Source organism: Prionailurus bengalensis, chromosome B1 (assembly GCF_016509475.1).
Source record: "Prionailurus bengalensis isolate Pbe53 chromosome B1, Fcat_Pben_1.1_paternal_pri, whole genome shotgun sequence".
Taxonomy (NCBI): Eukaryota; Metazoa; Chordata; class Mammalia; order Carnivora; family Felidae; genus Prionailurus; species Prionailurus bengalensis.
The window spans coordinates 18,619,224-18,638,254 of record NC_057344.1 but is presented as its reverse complement, the minus strand read 5'-3'; the positions used below and the strand labels follow the sequence as shown (position 1 = coordinate 18,638,254).

At 39.5% G+C, this 19,031-nt stretch overlaps 1 protein-coding gene and 1 pseudogene across 1 annotated transcript; both read left to right on the top strand.

The window, feature by feature from the left end:
- The first annotated feature begins 277 nt into the window (after positions 1 to 277).
- TRIML2 (tripartite motif family like 2) lies at positions 278 to 15,875 on the top strand. The gene is made up of 7 exons (XM_043559450.1): positions 278 to 935; positions 1,211 to 1,306; positions 4,138 to 4,326; positions 5,913 to 6,053; positions 8,498 to 8,520; positions 8,690 to 8,790; positions 15,201 to 15,875. Exons 1-7 carry the CDS (start codon positions 747 to 749, stop codon positions 15,788 to 15,790), a joined length of 1,329 nt encoding a protein of 442 aa, XP_043415385.1. The 5' UTR covers positions 278 to 746; the 3' UTR covers positions 15,791 to 15,875.
- A 1,996-nt stretch (positions 15,876 to 17,871) lies between these two features.
- LOC122468584 overlaps positions 17,872 to 19,031 on the top strand; it is a 35,612-nt pseudogene continuing 34,452 nt past the window's right edge.

Genomic DNA, 19,031 nt, shown 5'->3' with positions numbered 1-19,031 from the left:
AAAAATCTAGTTTCCCTTAAATTTTGTTAAGTTTTTCTTTTGGGGGTGCCTTTTTATTTTTTTTAATCGATATCTTTATTGGCCAGCTCTTAGATGACAGACGTCTTCGGCTTTGCCCACAAAACTTGAGGTGCCTCACACTTAGGCGCATGCGTACTTAGAAAGCGGGTTCTCCCTTAAATTTGGCACCCAAGTGCCACTCCCCTTTAAGGAGGCCCGGGAAGCTGGCTGCATTTTCCGGCTTGTGCAAGCCCTGGGAAAGGGAGAGCGTCCTTAAATGCCTGAAGCCAGTCTTTGAGGCACTCTAGTCCCGGATGTTCCTCCAGAGCTTTAATACTCTCTGCCTTCTAGTAAGTGCCTTTTCTTTTTCTTTCTTCTTCAGCTGCTTTTTTTTTTTTCCTAGTGCCTTACAGGGAAGTGGTGTCCTGTGTCCTCACTTGTAACTAATTTTCAGCCCGGTGCTAAATTTTGAGAAAACTTGGAAGCCCCCTCAATCTCAGGATACGGGTGTGAGTCCCGTGTGTCCTCCCCCGAGCACGTGGCTGCTGGCTGCGGAAGACCTGCGGGTTCGAGGAAGACCTGCGGGTTCGAGGAGCCGCGGATGCGCTGAGGGGATCTGATGCTTGGCTGAGGGTGGACACCGCGGTTGGCAAGTGTGACTCCCCCAAATCACCGCCACTCTTTTATGGTTCAGTGTGCAGGGAGGTATTCCACGGCAGAAAGTTCACCTAGGGACACCTGCCAGGATGTCCAGGAGGCTCAGCTCCCAGTTACAGCAAAAATTCCCGGAAGATGTCTACTGTGAGAAACACCTGGAACTAGTGCAGTTGTTCTGTGTTGATGACCAAATCCTGCTGTGTGGCCAGTGCTTCCACTCTCAGGAGCACGAGAATCACTTGGTGTGTGGAGTACAAGAGGCTGCTGGCGTTTATAGGGTGAGCCTCCTGCAGATCCCAGAGCACTCTTAACACTGGCCGCCTCCTCTTACTAACTTATTTGGGGGAGGGGAGGCGATATTCTGATCCCGCAAGGCCACTTCCCTTAGGCAGTGTTTATCAGAGAATTCTAGACAGGTACTATATTTAGACCTTAAACGTAAAGGCTAAGAAAACATAGGTGTATTGGCCCTTTTTCAGTTGTCCAAGGTGAAAAATCTAACTATTCTAAAGCAATTACTTTACCTAGAGTTTTGTGATCTATTTCTCTGCAGAAGTTATTCCAGGAGATATTGAACACATTGAAGGAGAAACTTGAAGTAGCTAAAAGCATATTGGCTGATGAGCAAGAAAGAATGGTGATGATTCAGGTCAGTGCTTATCTCGAGTCTTAGGGAATTACCTATAACGTTGGACAGCAAATAACATAAACAAAGTCAAAAGATGAATGACAAACCAGGAAAAATATTTGAAATCCATTGGTAGGAAAAGTGTTAATTTCTTTATGAATAAAGAACTCTCTAACATCAATAAGCAGAAGACTAGAAATTCAATAGAAAAACGATCAAAGAAATGAGATTTTGCAGAAAAGGAAATGCAACTACCTTTTGAATAAGAAGATCCTGAACTTTTTTTATGGTAAGAAGAATACAAATTAACTCTTAAATTTGTGAAATGACATTTGTAACCCTTATTGGAAGATACTAATGATTGATAACATTTTATAACAGTGCCATGGGCGAGTGAGCATCTCATGTAGTGTTGGTGGCCATGTAAATCCTGAAATCATTTATTATTTTTTTTAAGTTTATTTATTTTTGAAGGAGAGAGACACAGAGTGTGAGTGGGGGAGGGGCAGAGAGAGAGGGAGACAGAATCTGAAGCAGGCTCCAGGCTCTGAGCTGTCAGCACAGAGCCTGATGCGGGGCTCAAACTCACGGACCGTGAGATCATGACCTGAGCCAAAGTCAGATGCTTAACCAACTGAGCTACCCAGGTGCCCCTCCCCCCTTTTTTTAAATTTGAATCCTAAAACCATTTAAAAGGCAGTTTGAGAATTACTGTCCAGAATGAGGGCTTGCTGTCTGTTATGCCCATGTTTCACTTCTGATTTCAAACCTTCTAACTCAAGCCTTTAACTCTACTCTGTGCCAGATATCCAGATTCTGACTCTTCTCTCTTTCAATTTTAAAGAAAATAAATGGCTAGTTGAAGATGATAGAGAAAAATTGACTGACTCTGCAAGAACTTTTCAACTGATCCCCATTTTTTTCAGCCTTAACCACCATATATTCAAAAATAAAATATTGGGGGGGCGCCTGGGTGGCGCAGTCGGTTAAGCGTCCGACTTCAGCCAGGTCACGATCTCACGGTCCGTGAGTTCGAGCCCCGCGTCAGGCTCTGGGCTGATGGTTCAGAGCCTGGAGCCTGTTTCTGATTCTGTGTCTCCTTCTCTCTCTGCCCCTCCCCTGTTCATGCTCTGTCTCTCTCTGTCCCAAAAATAAATAAACGTTGAAAAAAAAAATTAAAAAAAAAATAAAATAAAATAAAATATTGGGGTCCCACTCTTTGCCAGGGACTATACCAGGTGTTGGAGATTCAGTAGTAGGAGAGGGAAAAAAAAAATTGCCCTTGTGCAACTGACATTCTCATGGAAGTAAACCAAATAAGTAAAATGAATGTTACATGGTAAATGCTATACATTCAGGGAGGAGTGGGCGGAGGGAAGCATGATGGGATATACTTTGAAATAAAGTGATCAGGACCTTGTTCAGAAAGTGGCATTTGAGAAAACTCAAGCTGTTGAGGGATTGAGTTATACTGTTTTGGGAAGAATCTGGTAGGTTCTTAGTTGGGGCTGGAAAGGCAGTGGAAGCTGATAGGTGAGATTAGAAGATAAAGGGGCCAAATCTGTAGGGCAGCTGACTTTTTTTTTTATGTTTATTTATTTTTGAGGGGGAGAGAGACAGTGCCAGCAGGGGAGGGTCAGAGAGAGAGGAAGACACAAAATCTGAAGCAGGCTCCAGACTGAGCTGTCTGCACAGAGCAGGAAGTGGGGCTCAAACTCACAAACCTAACCTTGAGAGATCATGACCTGAGCTAAAGTCCACTTAACCGAATGAGCCACCCAGGCACCCCTAGGGCAGATGACTTTAAATGAAATAGGGAAGGGCGCCTTGGTGGCTTAGTCTGTTAAGCATCTGACTTCATTTCAGCTCACGTCATGATGTCAAAGTTCTTGGTTTCCAGCCCCATATCAGGATCTGTGCTGGCAGTGCAGAGCCTGCTTGGGATTCTCTCACTCTCTCTCTCTGCCCTTCTCCTGCTCTCTGTCTTAATCTCTCAAAATAAATAAATAAAAAAATTTTTTTTAATGAAATAGGGAAACAAGAGGAAAGTTTTGAAGAGAGGGGTGGCTTGATTGAACTTTCATTCTCACAGAAACACTGACTGCTGAGATAAGACAAGACTGTAGGAGGGTGAGAGCAGAGGTGGGATACTTGACAGGGGACTGTTGTAGTTATCAGGGACAGGTGATGGTGAACCAGGGGTTAGTGGTAGAGGTGGTGAGCAGTGGTTCGGTTCTTGATAAGTATTGACTGCGGAGTCTCATGAGATGAAATATCATTAAGCTGGCCACTCCCAGTGCCAGTCTGTAGCTCCAACTTCCAAGTGATACAGGCTTTCACATCCAACTTCTATTCAACATCTCTTTTGGATGACTGATTGACTAATCAAAACCAGCATATCCAAAAACTGAGCTGCTGATACACTCCCTGCCTCTACAATCTATCCCTCTCTTGTTTTCCTGTTTTGGCAACTTCCTTCTTCCAGTTGCTTTATCTAACAACTTTGGTGTCACCCTACCATTTCCCTTTCCTGATACTCACTATCCAAAGCATCAGCCAAATCCATTTGCCCCACCTTCCAATTTTCCTCATCTCCCCCTCTTTGTCACTGTGATTGTAGATTCCTCAGTTTTCTAAGTCAGTTAGCGTGTTCATCTGCATTGCATGTTCTAAGATTATGTTGATGTTGGTTGATCTTGAAACTTTCTTTGCCCTCTGTATGTATGCATTTTGTTTCTTCCCCTGTACTTGATATTCCCTTGTCTTTATATTGGAGTTAGAGATGGAAAGTGACCATGAATATTTATCTCTGCTGTTTAACTTGAAGTCTCTTATCTATATCTGTGATGAAGGGAGAAGAGCAGGATTTTAAAGAGATGATTGAGTCTGAATATAGAATAAGGTTCCGGTTGATGGTTGAAGAGATGAACTTCCGGAGCCTACAAGACTGCGTATTCAACCCAAAGTTGAGGGAAGACCATCTGAATCAAGTGCTGGCGTTTGCCACAGAGCTGAAGGGGCAGTCCCAGGAAACGCTACAGGTGAGAGGTGGAAAACAGCACGCTCACAGTATTTGGGAAATGAGGGAAAGGGGAGCTGAACATTATGCCAATTCTAGTATGAGACATCCAGTGACAGCCACACATACATTAAAAGAATGTATGTATTCAGCCAGCCATTCTATTTCCGGTCACTTATCTTACAGATATACTTACATGCATATAAAAAGATACAAGGATAAGGGAATGCTGTAAAATTATTCCAGTATAGAGCCATGGTTTAGAGGTCATGTTTGAAGCCAGACTGGTGAAATTCCTACCTGGCTTCTGCTATTTACTAGTCTCTAAGTGGCTAGTCTAACCTATACATGTTTAACCTGAGACTCAGTTTCCTTAGCTATAAAATGGAGAAAATACCTGTAGTTTTTATGCTATTGTGAAGATTGAATGTGATAATCTACATAAAGCTCTTTAAATAGTGTTTGTACGTATTATGCAGTGGAGACTATTAGGCATTATTATTAACTGTAATGTTTATGATAGCAAGAGATTAAGTACAACCTATATCCATCAATACAGGACTCTCAAAATAGATTGTATTATGTACTTAAAATGGAATGCTCTTCAGCAGTTAGAAAAGATAACACAGCCGCATGTGTATGGATAAGAAATGCTCTCCAAGAACATATTATTTATTAATAAAAAACAAGTAGGGGCGCCTGGGTGGCTCAGTAGGTTAAGCGACCAACTTCAGCTCAAGTCATGATCTCACAGTTCGTGGGTTCGAGCCCCACTTCGGGCTCTGTCCTGACAGCTCAGAGTCTGGAGCCTGCTTCAGATTCTGTGTCTCCCTCTCTCTTTGCCCCTCCCCTGCTCACTCTCTGTCTCTCTCAAAAATAAACATTAAAAATTTTTTTTAAAGTAGGGTATAATATGCATCATTTGTGTTAAGAAAAATAACATGAGCATGTGCTCTTATGCCTAGATAAAGCATCTTTGCAAGGATAAAAAATGTCAGTAGCTTGATTCATTCTTTCTTATTATTAATTGATTATATTTTTAATTTCAAATCTTAATTTAATGAAGGTAATAGGAGACTTTCTGGACAAAACTGTACAGCAAAATAACGTGATCTGTTTTAGAGTCAGGTTGTCCTCTGTATAAGTGGACTATGTGCATACCTTCCACATCAACACAAATATATTGTGTCGGGGCGCCTGGGTGGCACAGTCGGTTAAGCGTCCGACTTCAGCCAGGTCACGATCTCGCGGCCCGTGAGTTCGAGCCCCGCGTCAGGCTCTGGGCTGATGGCTCAGAGCCTGGAGCCTGTTTCCGATTCTGTGTCTCCCTCTCTCTTTGCCCCTCCCCGTTCATGCTCTGTCTCTCTCTGTCCCAAAAATAAATAAATGTTGAAAAAAAAATTTAAAAACAAAACAAAACAAATATATTGTGTCAAAGAATCTAGCTTCTAGTGAGGTGTCCTTCTTGATACAGAGGAGTTGTCGGGCCATATCTCCTTATATGTATTTCTGAAATGGCAGGAAGAAAAGTGCATTCAAGAGGTAGTTGAATTAGTGAGTAAATGAGATTATCACTTGTAAAATAATAATAAGGAGATGATTCTGCAGAGACTGAACGATTTGGGGAAAGAGAACATGAATAAACTGAAGGAGAGTGAAGGCCGGCTTTCAGGACACATCTGCAGCCTCCAAAAGATGACTGTAGAGCTGGAGAAGAAGTGTGGGAAATACACCCTAATGGTGCTCCAGGTAAGATTCCAGAAATGATCTTCATTGCAGTATTTGAGAAATGAGAAGTGGACCGTGCTCATTAAGTGTCAATTCTAGAATATTCTATAATTTGCAAACATACATGAAGGCTGTGTAGCCTTTGGCAGTCACCAAAAGCATTATGAATTATCTAAAACCCTGGTACAGGGGAGAGTTACTTCATGGTATGAATTCTCACCTTAAGACTATCAGTAATTAGTTTGAATTGAGATATCCCTTATTAGGGTGAATAATTGGTTAGTCAAATAATGACACATCAATACAATAGAATAGTTTGCAACCAGAAAAAAAGAATGAAGCAACTCTATAGTGGTAAAAGGTATTTTCAGGGTATTTGATTGGAGTGGAAACATACGGAACTGCTTTTTTGTTCGGTTTTGTGGATACGTATATATGTATAGACATATGTTCGTTAACATTCACGGACTGACTTTGGCAAAATAAACGCAGAGATTGTAACACAAACATTGAGCAGTAACCTTGGAGAAACAAGGGTGAGATTTATTTGCATAGTATTGTATATTTTAAATGCATCACCTTTCAACTAGTAAATTACTATCTTTTTAAGACTTTATCCATATCCTGCTGCTGCTGGACTCAGATTTGCAATGGGAGTGCTCTTATTTGAGAAACACTTGCTGGTAAACTGTTGGGTTCTATTCTAGAGCCCAGTCCCAGACAGTTAAAGTAGGCGTGGCTCAGTTATGCTCAGCTTCTGACCCAGCTTCCCCCACCGTCCCCAGTTTAGCAAGCCCTTGCACCTGCTCAACTCTTGCCATTGACAGTATAGAAAGCAAGTAGATGGGCAGAGTTTGAAATGATGACTATTCTGGATAAGATGACTGAGGTGAGGAATGGAAAATATGTCCCTTGGGAAAGGTAAATCAAAACCACAGTGAGGGACACCTGGATGGCTCAGTCATTTAAGTGTCTACCTCTTGATTTCAGCTCAGGTCATGGTCTCATGGTTCATGGGATCGAGCCATGCTGTCAGTGCAGAGCCTGCTTGGGATTCTCTCACTCTCTCTCTCTCTCTCTCTCTCTCTCTCTCTCTCTCTCCCTCTCTCCCTCTCTCCCTCTCCCCCCACTCCATCTCCCCCTCTCCCCCTGTCTCCCTCTCCCTCCCTCCCTTTCTCCTCTCTCAAAAATAAACATTTAAATAAAAAACTACAATGAGATAGACCCTCTCAACTATTAGAATGACTATCATCAATAAAAGACAATGGGTGCTGGTGAGGATGTGGTGAAAAGGGAGTACTTAAACATTGTTGGTGGGAATGTAAATTGGTCCAACCGCTGTGGAAAACAATATGGAAGTATTTCAAAAAATGAGAAATAGATCTACCATATGATCCAGCAATTCCCTTTGTGTGCCTATACCCAAAGGAAATGAAAACAGAATTTCAAAGGGATACACATACTCATGTTTGGAAACAACCCAAATGTCCATTAACAGATAAATGAATGAAAAAGGTGTGGTACGTATACATGATGGAATATTACTGAGCCATGAGAAAGGAAAATATCCTCCCATCTGTGATAACATGGATAGAGTGTGAACACATTGTGCTTAAGCAAGATAAGTCAGAAATACAACTATTGTACAATATTGCTTATATATGGAATCTAAAAATGTTAAACCTATTTAAAAAAACAAAAGTAAAAGGGTACTTACTGGAGAATGGAATAGGGTGGCAGATGGTTGATAAGAGTGATGGTGTTTAAGGGCACAAACTTGTAATAAATAGTAATAAACAATAGAGATCTAATGCATGGTATAATGAATATATAAAACAATATTGTATTGTAAGTGTATGATGTGATAAATTTTGCAGTCATTACATCATGACCTGAGCCAAAGTCGGACACTTAACCACACAGGCACCCCAAGCATCTGGACTCTCCATCTCGGCTCGGGTCATGATCTCATGGTTTGTGAGTTCAAGACCCACATCAGGTTCTGCGCTGACAGTGCAGAGCCTGCTTGGAATTCTCTCTCTCCCTCTGTCTCTGTCTCTGTCTCTGTCTCTCTCTCTCTCTCTCTTTCAAAATAAATAAACCTTAAAAAAAAGTTTTAAAAGAAGGAAAGAAAGACATCCAGGTTAAATATAAATCTTGTCAAGACATCATCTGACTCAGCAGGTTCTAAATTCCATGTAAAATGACTATATAGTCCCTGAATAATAAAACTAAGAATATTAAAACAAAAAACCCAAATAGTTACCTTGGGAATATAACTGTGATTTTAAGTATTTTTTCTGACTTCTACCATTCAGTGTTAAAATTTGGTATCTGATAATTAGTACCATGAAGCTGAGGAAATTATGTAGAAATCGAGTTTCATTATGAGAAGATATTTTCAGGGGTACAACTCACAAGAGGCGTGGCTCAGATACTAACCTTATCTCTTTTTCACCCTGCAGAATGCAGGATCTTCTTTGAAACGGTAAGTTTTCATTTTGGAAACATTGGGGTGGGAGTCAAGGTCTGATACACGAGCACCCAGGAGTAGGGATGTTGGGGTAAGGGTCGGGAGGTCATGTAACAAGATCCATCCTCTGAATAGTGGGGGGCTTGGCGTCTGCACAGATAACAGGCTGTCCTTTTTTTAATAGGAGTGAGTCACTACTGCTTCAGTGTCTAGAGCAAGCCCAAATCACGGACCTGAGTTTATGCCAAGTAACAGGAATGAGCAGAATGCTCAAAGTTCTGCAAAGTAAGTCGACACACCTCCATGATTACAGGGCACTTGACTTTGTATTGGAAAATCCAGCGAACATCCTACCATAAATACAAGTAGATTCCAAAGAGCTTAAGGATTTAAAAAGACTGGAGAGTTTAATAATGCTACGCACATTGGATAGTTATCAAGAAAATAATTGTATGCTCTTATGTTGAAAGGCTCTCCTGTGCAAATCCTTTCCCAGTTTTCAACCCTGAAACATGATTGCAAGAAGATTTCAATTAAAAAAAAAAATTAAACTTCTAGGGGAAAAAATGTCAACATATACGTATAATGAAAGATTTCTATCTCCTGCCCCACTGCCTTTTCTGGAATGTCCTGCAGGTGGATTCATACGGTAGGTAGCCTTTTGAGTCTGGCTTTTTTCACTTAGTGTAAAGCATGAGAGGCATATCCAAGTTTGTTGTGTGTATCAGTAGTTTATTCTTTTTTGTTGTTGTGTTGTACTCCATTGTGTGAATAGACCACAATTTATTCTCTTGCAGTTCCATGGCCACTTGAGTTATTTCTAAATATATGCTATAAATATTTGCTTAGGGAGTTTTAAGTGGACATGACTTCATTTCTCTTGGTTGCATATCTAGGAGAGGGACTGTAAAATTTGTTTTCCAAATTGGCTGTGCCATTTTGCATTCCCACTGTTAATGTATGAGATTCAGTTGCTCTACATCGTCATAAGCATTTGGTAGTGTCACTTTTTTTTTCTTTAATTAAAGCTGACCTAATAGATACGTAGTTATGTATCACTTTAAATTTTAATTTGCATTTCTGAAATGACTAGGGATGTCGGGCATATTTTCATGTTTATTTGTACTTTATTATATCTATTTGAAGTATATTTATAAACATTTTGCCTATTTTTAAAATTTTGTTGTATATTATTGAGTTTTGTGATTTCTTTATATTTTCTGATAAATATTTACCAGTTCTTTATCAGACACGTTTTGCAAATATTTATTCCACTCTGTGATTTATATTTTCTTTTTTTATTAAATTTTTAATTTTAATTCCAATGTTGTTAGTGCACAGTGTTTTATTAGTTTCAGGTGCACAAGTAGTGATCCAACAAGCCTGTACATTACTCAGTGCTCATCATGAGAAGTGTATTCTTATTCCCCATTGCTTGTTATACCCCTTCCCCAACCTGCGTCCCTCCGGTAACCATCAGTTTGGTTCTCATAGTTAAGAGTCTGTTTTTCAGTTTGTCTTCTTTTTGTTCATTTGTTCTGTTTCTTAAATTCCACATGAATGAAATCACGGTATTTGTATTTCTTTGACTCGCTTATTTCACTTAGCATTATAGTCTTTATTTACATCCATGTTGTTGCAAATAGCAAGATTTCATCCTTTTGTGTGGCTGACTGATATTCCATTGTGTATATCTACCACTTCTTCTTTACCCATTCATCTGTTGGTGGACACTTGGGTGGCTTGTATATCTTGATTATTGCAAATAATTTTGAAATTCAGCTTACCAACTTTTTTTTCTGTTATGGTTTGTGCTATTTGTGTGCTAAGAAGTATTTTAGTATCCAAATAAAGATTTTTTTTTATCTTGAAGCTTTAGCTCTTACATTTATGTCTGTTATTCTTTTGGAGTCATATGTGTGTGTGACTCAGGATCTGGTAAAACTCCCCACCCGCTCCTTTTTTGTTCATGTATGTATCCTTTTTTGTTCATGTTGTTCCAGCATTATTTGGTGAAGATATTATTCATTAAATTTACTTAGCACCTTTGTTGAAAATCAGCTGGCACGTTTAAGCAGGTCTATATTGACTCTAATAGGTCCATTGATCACTGTGTTTTTCCTTTGGCTAATACAACACTGTCTTGAATGTGTACTCTATAGGAAGTCTTAAAATTGGCATGTGAGTTTTCCAAGTTTGTTCCTATAAAAATAATTTTGCCTACTCTAGATCCTTTGCTTTTTCACATAAATTTTAAAATCAGCTTGTTGGGTTCTACAAAAAAAACCCCGAGATTTTAAATGGTGTTATATTGAAAGTATAGATTAATTTAGGGATAAGATGACATATTTATTTTTAGGTTTGCTTCACTCAGCAATGTTTTGAAGTTTTCAGCAAACAAATTTCATGCATATTAGATGGGTCTCTAAGTATTTTATAGTTTTTAGTTCTTATACACACTTCTAATTGAAATTTGATTCATTTCTAGTTTATTGCTTATATATAAAAATAATTTGTATATATTGACATTGCATCTATGGCTATGCTAAACTCATTCTGAGCTGGTGGCTTTTTTATAGATTCTTTGGGATTTTCTGCAAAGAGAGTCAGGTGCTCTATTAACACAGGCAGTTTTATTTCTTTCCAATATGTAATCCTTTCTGTATTTTTCTCACCTTGTACTGGTGCTATGACCTCAAATATAATATCACATAGGAGCACTGAGAAACATTTGCCTTGTTCTTGATCTTAGGGTGAAAGAAAGCATTAAGTCTTTCACCTTGAACTTTTCATTAGCTGTAGGTTTTTGTAGTTGCCTTTCATCAAGTTAAGGAAGTTCTCCCTCTATTCCTGGTTTGCTAAAACTTTGTATCATGAACAAATGTTGAATTTATTAGATGCATATTTTTTCTTCATATATTAATAGGGTAAATATATTTTTTCATATGTTGGCCCAGCCTTGCATTCCAGGAGTAAACCTGGTTATGATGTTTCATCCATTTTATATATTGCTGGATTCAATGTGCTAATACTTTAAAGAATTTTGGTATTTAGGTTAATGAGGCATATTGATATATAGCTTTCTTATAATCGTCCATAGACACTTCAGTTTATTTATACAACACCCAGTGCTCATCCCAACAAGTGCCTTCCTCAGTGCCCATCACCCACTTTCCCCTTTCCCCCATCAACCCTCAGTTTTTTCTCAGTACTTAAGAGTCTCTTATGGTTTGCCTCCCTCCCTCTCTGTAACTTTTTTTTCCCCTTCCTTCCCCTCCCATGGTCTTCTGTTAAGTTGCTCAAGATCCACATATGAGTGAAAACGTATGGTATCTGGCTTTCTCTGACTGACTTATTTCACTTAGCATAATACCCTCCAATTCCATCCACGTTGCTGCAAATGGCAAGAATTCATTCTTTTTGATTGCCGAGTAATACTCCATTGTCTATATATACCACATCTTCTTTATCCATTCATCAGTTGATGGACATTTAGGCCCTTTCCATAATTTGGCTGCTATAAACATTGGGGTACAAGTGCCCCATTGCATCAGTATTCCTGTATCCCTTGGGTAAATTCCTAGCGGTGCTATTGCTGGCTCATAAGGTAGATCTATTTTTAATTTTTTGAGGAACCTCCACACTGTTTTCCAGAGCGGCTGCACCAGTTTGCATTCCCACCAACAGTGCAAGAGGGTTCCCGTTTCTCCACATCCTCTCCAGCATCTATAGTCTCCTGATTTGTTCATTTTAGCCACTCTGACTGGTGTGAGGTGGTATTTCAGTGTGGTTTTGATTTGTATTTTCCTGATGAGGAGTGACATTGAGCATCTTTTCATGTGCCCGTTGGCCATCTGGATGTCTTCTTTAGGGAAGTGTCTATTCATGTCTTCTGCCCATTTCTTCACTGGATTATTTGTTTTTTGGATGTGGAGTTTGGTGAGTTCTTTATAGATTTTAGATACTAGCCCTTTATCTAATATGTCATTTGCAAATATCTTTTCCCATTCCGTTGGTTGGCTTTTAGTTTTGTTGATTGTTTCCTTGGCAGTGCAGAAGTTTTTTATCTTGACGTCCCAGTAGTTCATATTTGCTTTTAATTCTCTTGCCTTTGGAGACGTGTCAAGTGAGAAATTGCTGCGGCTGAGGTCAGAGAGGTTTTTTCCCTGCTTTCTTCTCTAGGGTTTTGATGGTTTCCTGTCTCATATTTAGGCCCTTCATCCATTTTGAGTTTATTTTTGTGTATGGTGTAAGAAAGTGGTCTAGTTTCATTCTTCTGCATGTTGCTGTCCAGTTTTCCAAGCACCATTTGTTAAAGAGACTTTTTTTTCCATCAGATACTGTTACCTGCTTTGTTAAAGATTAGTTGGCCATACATTTATGGGTTCAATTCTGGGTTCTCTATTTGATTCCGTTGGTCTATGTGTTTGTTTTTGTGCCAGTACCATACTGTCTTGATGATTACAACTTTGTGGTAGAGGCTAAAGTTTGTGATGCCTCCCACTTTGGTTTTCTTTTTCAACATTACTTTGGCTATTCGGGGTCTTTTGTGGTTCCATACAAATTTTAGGATTGTTTGTTCTAGCTTTGAGAAGAATGCTGGTGCAATTTTGATTGGGATTGCATTGAATGTGTAGATTGCTTTGGGTAGTATTGACATTTTAGCAAAATTTATTCTTCCAATCCATAAGCATGGAATGTTTTTCCATTTCTTTGTATCTTCTTCAATTTCCTTCATAAGCTTTCTATAGTTTTCAGCATACAGATCTTTTACATCCTTGGTTAGGTTTATTCCCAGGTATTTTATGGTTCTTGGTGCAATTGTGAATGGGATCAGTTTCTTTATTTCTCTTTCTGTTGCTTCATTATTCGTGTATAAAAATGCAACCAATTTCTGTACATTAATTTTGTACCCTGCGACTTTGCTAAATTCATATATCAGTTCTAGCAGACTTTTGGTGGAGTCATAGACACTTTAATTTTCATTTCTAGATAATCTGTTTTGTTCTTTGTCAAATCCATTTGGTCTTGCTTTTTAGCTTTTCTATATCCTGTAGATATTTTTAAGCTTTTCTTTTGTCTTCAAACTTGTAAGCAAAAATTATTTTAGTTCAGTGCCTGGTAATTCCAATATCTAAAGTTATTCAGGTTTATTTCTGCTAATCTCAATAGTGCTTTCTTGGGGCGCCTGAGTGGCTCAGTTGGTTAAGCGTCCGACTTTGGCTCAGGTCATGATCTCACGGTTTGTGAGTTCGAGCCCTGCGTCAGGCTCTGGGCTGACAGCTCAGAGCCTGGAGCCAGCTTCAGATTCTGTGTCTCCCTTTGTCTGCCCCTCTGCTGATTGCACTCTGTCTCTCGCATTGTCTCAAAAATAAACATTAAAAACAAATTAAAAAAAAAATAGCGCTTTCTTACTTTGAGTATGTGTTTGATTTTTTTAAACAGAAAGTTTTGCTTTTTTCCTTGGATATTATTTTTAGAAATTCTTTGAGTTCAAAAATGAATATATGCGTTATTGTAGAGAGAGTCCGCATATGTTTCTGCCCATCTTCTGGAAATACTAAAAGTTTGGGACAACTTGTATTTAAATGTAAAGTCTTATGGCTTTTAAGACCACCTAATAATATGAATGAGGCCTAAACTCCAGAAATTTAAGTGCATTTGGCATCAAAACTTTCTGCTGGATTAGAAATTAGAGTAAGAAATAAGGAACTACTCCAGGTTTATGCTTTAGCAACTGAAGAAGTAAGTATGCTGTTAACTGAAGTAGAAACTAGAAAGGGGTAGTTTTGAAGTTCCATTTTGGGCACAGTATGTGTTAAATGCCTGTGTTATTTTGAACTGGTATTTCACAACTTCTCCATGAAGTAAGCCATGAACATATAGAAGATATTTAAAACTGAGGCTAGGTGAAGTAACCTGGGGAGAAAGAGTGCATGTAATGAAAAGGACGACCCACCATTTAGCCCTGAGAAACTGTTGAGGAGAAAGAGATAAAGAGAAGGAACATTTTGAGGTATGAAGGCAAGTGTTACTTTCATCCAAGTATAAGAAATCACATTGAGCTTTCTTGTTCTCAGCTTGATTTTTTTTTTTTTTTTCCTGGAGGATTCCTTCAGGTCTTCTAGCCTCTGCTAATATGTTCTTTTGATTTACTCAATATCAAGGGCCTGCTGGCAACAATTTATAGGCATCCGGGTCACACTCTGGTGATATTTAAGATGAGAGCAATTCAGTTACAGGGAATCACAGCCGGTCACAGGGAAAAGCCTGATCTGTTAGGAGATTCTGATGCTTCTGTAGGGGAATAGATCTTGGAGTTCCAGGCTTGGAGATCTTCAGAGGAGTAGAGATGGGTCCCAGGTGATACCTAAGTAGGATTGGATGCCATTTTTACAGCCTGCTCAAATTCCTTTCTGGTTTGACAGGTACTTCCAAACCTCTGTGTGCTCCATTATTCTTTGTTCTTCCTCCTCAGATTGCATCTCCTTCCATTATCTCACTTTCTTCTCTGGTGTCCACTTCTTGAAACAAAGCTCAGAGGTTACCTGTCCTGAACTCTTGGATTGCCTCTTCCATATCTGTGCCTCTGACACGAGCCCACTCATTGGCAAGCCTCTGCATGTTAGAAATAGTCTGTGGTGTGGGCATGGACAACTGTCACTGAATTTAACTGAGTTTCTCTCTCCCTGCAGGAGCTGTCACTTTGGATCCTAAAACAGCTAATCCCTGTTTGGTCTTATCTGAGGATCTGAGAAGCATGCATCTCAGAAATGTCCAGCAGGACTTGCCTCGCAGCCCAGGAAGATTTGTCTTCAGTGCCACCGTGTTGGGTGTGGAAAGCTTCACCTCAGGGAGGCACTACTGGGAGGTGGATGTGGAGAAGGCCACCAAGTGGCAGTTGGGGGTATCTGAAGATTCTGCCAGCAGACATGGTGATCTACCCACCACTTCAGGAAATAAAGTCTTGCTCATGGGTTCTTTGATGGGAACCAATTATACCTTCTGGGCCTTTCCCCCTCTGAAGAGGGTCTCCTTGAGAGGAGAGCAGATGCACAAAGTTGGAGTCTTCCTGGACTGTGAGTCTGGGCAGATATCCTTCTATGATGTGGCAAACAGATCCCTCATTTATAATTTCTCTTCCCTCACCTTCCAAGGAGCTCTCAGGCCCATATTTTCTCTTTGTATCCCAAGTGGAGTCACAAATTCAGACTCACTTAGCATTTGTCTTCCTCCCGTTTCTTCTTGTGATGTTACTGTTAGCCCACAGTCTTCCTTGGCATGAAATCTAAGAGGGGGCAGAAGTAAAGAGTTTGACTTTGTAAAAGAATCTACATAAAGTAATCCAATAAAAGATTTCTCACACTTGAGTTGGAATCTAGTTCATTATCCCAGAGGTTATATTCATGTGGCTTTCAACACCTATTTAGTGGCAGAGGTTACATTGAAACTGAGTCATGAATGATAATAACGGAAGGGCACTACTAATTAGAACAGTAAATGCATATGCAGCATAAAATTGGGAACTTAGAGAAGTAATACCTATAGAGCCTGGACTCTATAGGACTAAGTTAAGGACTCTAGCGACTTCTGAAAACACAATTAGATATAATCAAGACTTTAGATTTGAGGACATCATCACAGTGACAGGTGAAATGAAGACATCCTTTGATCCTATTACTGGCAGTGTCAAGACTTCCTGACATCGTTCTAAACAGAGAACTCGATTTCCCCGGGTACTTTATCTGGGTGGGGAGGAGGTATTGCAGAAAATGTGAATATTTTAAAATTATTTTTGCAAGTATTCTACTTTCTTACAAGGATAATTAGATTTCTTATAAGAAGCCTGATAATTCAATGCTTCAAGATATACAAGTAAAGTCAAGACAAGAAAAGTCTTTGCACATCTTCACAGCAAATCACAATAAGTCTTGGGGGAGGAGGCACATGGGTGGTTAAGCATCCAACTTCAACTCGGGTCATTGTCTCAGGGTTTATCAGTTCAAGCCACTTTGGATATGATGTTCCCCTCCCTGCCTTCCCCATCCCATCATGCTCTCTCTCTCTCTCTCTCTCTCTCTCAAACAAACATTAAAAAAAGAAAAAAATTATGGTTCATGTACAGTAGCAGGTTTACAAATTTGATTTATCCTAAAATCACCTGAGGAGTTTTTTAAAATTATCTGGGACACCTGGGTGGCTCAGTCAGTTAAGTGCCTGACTGGACTTTGGCTCAGGTTATGATCTCACGGTTTATAAGCTAGAGCGCTGCACTGGGCTCTGCACTGACAGTAGAGCAACTACTTGGGATTCTCTCTGCCTCCCTCTGTCTCTAAGATAAATAAAATAAAATAAAAAATATGAATAAGCCACCCCTCCTGAAACACTAATTACATCAACATCTTGGGTTGGAACCCAGGCATCATTTTTCCAGAGCTGTCTGGGCGGTTACAATATGCAGCCAAGATTAAGAAGAAAATTAGTAAAAGCAAGAAACAAAACAGCTGGTTTGGTCGGTGGCTATAGCCTTTTGTGTGGCTTGCAATTCCAAGTCTTAAAATGTAAAGACATGGTGATAATACTGGGGAGGTAGGTATTTGGTTTACAGATGAGAGAGCTTTGCATGGCATCTAGTGACAAGTGAGTGTGCACGGTTCATGTGACTGGGATTGCCAACCATACTGCTGTTTTAGGAAAATTGTTGGCTGGTAAGATATAATTAGCAGTTGCTTTAAGAAACTGAATGTCTTGGATCCTGGGCTAAGTGAGAGGAAGGCTATCTTGGGTCATCAGAGGAGCCTCCAGTGATTTGAAACACCTAGGATTATCCCACCACACCGGAACGATATCGCTACCCTTAAAACACTTTGCATATGGTTAAGTTTTTTGCCCAGGGTACATTTAAGTTAAAAATCCAGTTTCATTCTGTAGTTATAGCTTAGAAATAGTGCTCTACAATGTGTAGCAAAAATCAAGCTGTGAGGCTCTTTATAGCTGAACTACTGATACCTTTCTGGGTTAAGAATTAAGGGAAGGCTCACAGCTGCTACCAATCTAGACCTACTCCTACCTTCAGTTGAGAGTCAGGTCAGGCTGCTTGAAATAATCTATAAGGGGCTAAAAGAAGGAAAGGTAAGTGACCTCACTGCAGTTAATTTTCTTGATCTTGTATAAAGCAAGAAAAGGATAAAGAGAAGATAAAGAATTCATGGGGAAGTCATGGGGAAGGTTCTGATTTCTTGGGTTTCCTGCTTATTGTGTGATAAACATCGTCCATCAGTAGTACATGGAAGGTAAAAAGCACATAGACGGGGGATGTAAAAAGACTGAGGTCACATTTTAGTTGTGTCCTGACAAATTGAAAGTATGCAAGAGAATGGGAAATTTGCCCTGAAAAGCACTAAGTGTGACATTGGAAATTTATGCCCACAGGAGAGGAAAGAATTCTCTCCAGCAATAGATGATGAATGTGGTAGGATGACAAAAAGGATATTGAATTTAAATATTACATATTAAAATAATTTAAGTTTCTAATATGCTATCTGCAAGGTAAGGTTCCAAATATTTTGTATGTATCATCTGGATCTTTTGACTCTAAGAGGTAGATGCTTTTATTTTTAATTTACAGAGACAAAAATTTGCTAGAAATCACCAAATAGTAACACAATCTCTTAAACAGGCTATTTAATCTTTCCACCTACTCAGTTTGTCTCTCCTTAAAGGTATTCAGTCAGATAACTAGGATTGACTGGAAGGGAAGGTGGGGGAAGTTAAAGCCTGATAAGATGTAAAAAGTGAAATTCACATTTCTCAAAATAATTTTACCTTATGTATTTGTATAGTAAATTTTTTAATTAAAAAATAGATTATGATTTAGGTGAATATTTTTGTTTCTGAGTATTTTTATGAGCTTTGTGTTTATTCTAATGAACACTCTCCGGTCAGCTAAAGATACCCTGCATTGTGTTTCCTGTTTCAGATAGAACTATGTGGTCATTCCAGAAACCAGTGGATTTTCTGTTTGAAAAAGAGGGTGGACCTCAGGGTCAAAGGGTACTTGTTGCAATCTCCTTAACTCTTGTTCTTTGGCCTGCGAAATTTCTGAAGTTAAAAGCTATTCCTACGTTCGATGTTGAAATTCAGAACTTCAGAGGTGAGTGAATTTTAGTCCAGGAACTGTACATGTGAATTTTCTTTGAGAATATCCTAGTCTTTTTAAAAAAAAATTTAATGTTTTTATTTATTTTTGAGACACAGAGAGAGCATGAGCAGGGGAGGGGCAGAAAGAGAGGGAGGCACAGAATCCGAAGCAGGCTCCAGGCTCAGAGCTGTCAGCACAGAGCCTAATGCGGGGCTCGAACTCACAGATGTGAGATCATGACCTGAGCTGAAGTCGGACAATAAACCGACTGAGCCATGCAGGTGCCCCTATCCTATTCTTCATTATGGAGTTTGGTGGCTTGTTTTAGAGAGAGAGGGAGAGATACTACTTTCCTGGGTTGAGTAATTTAGGGAATTGGAGAAGG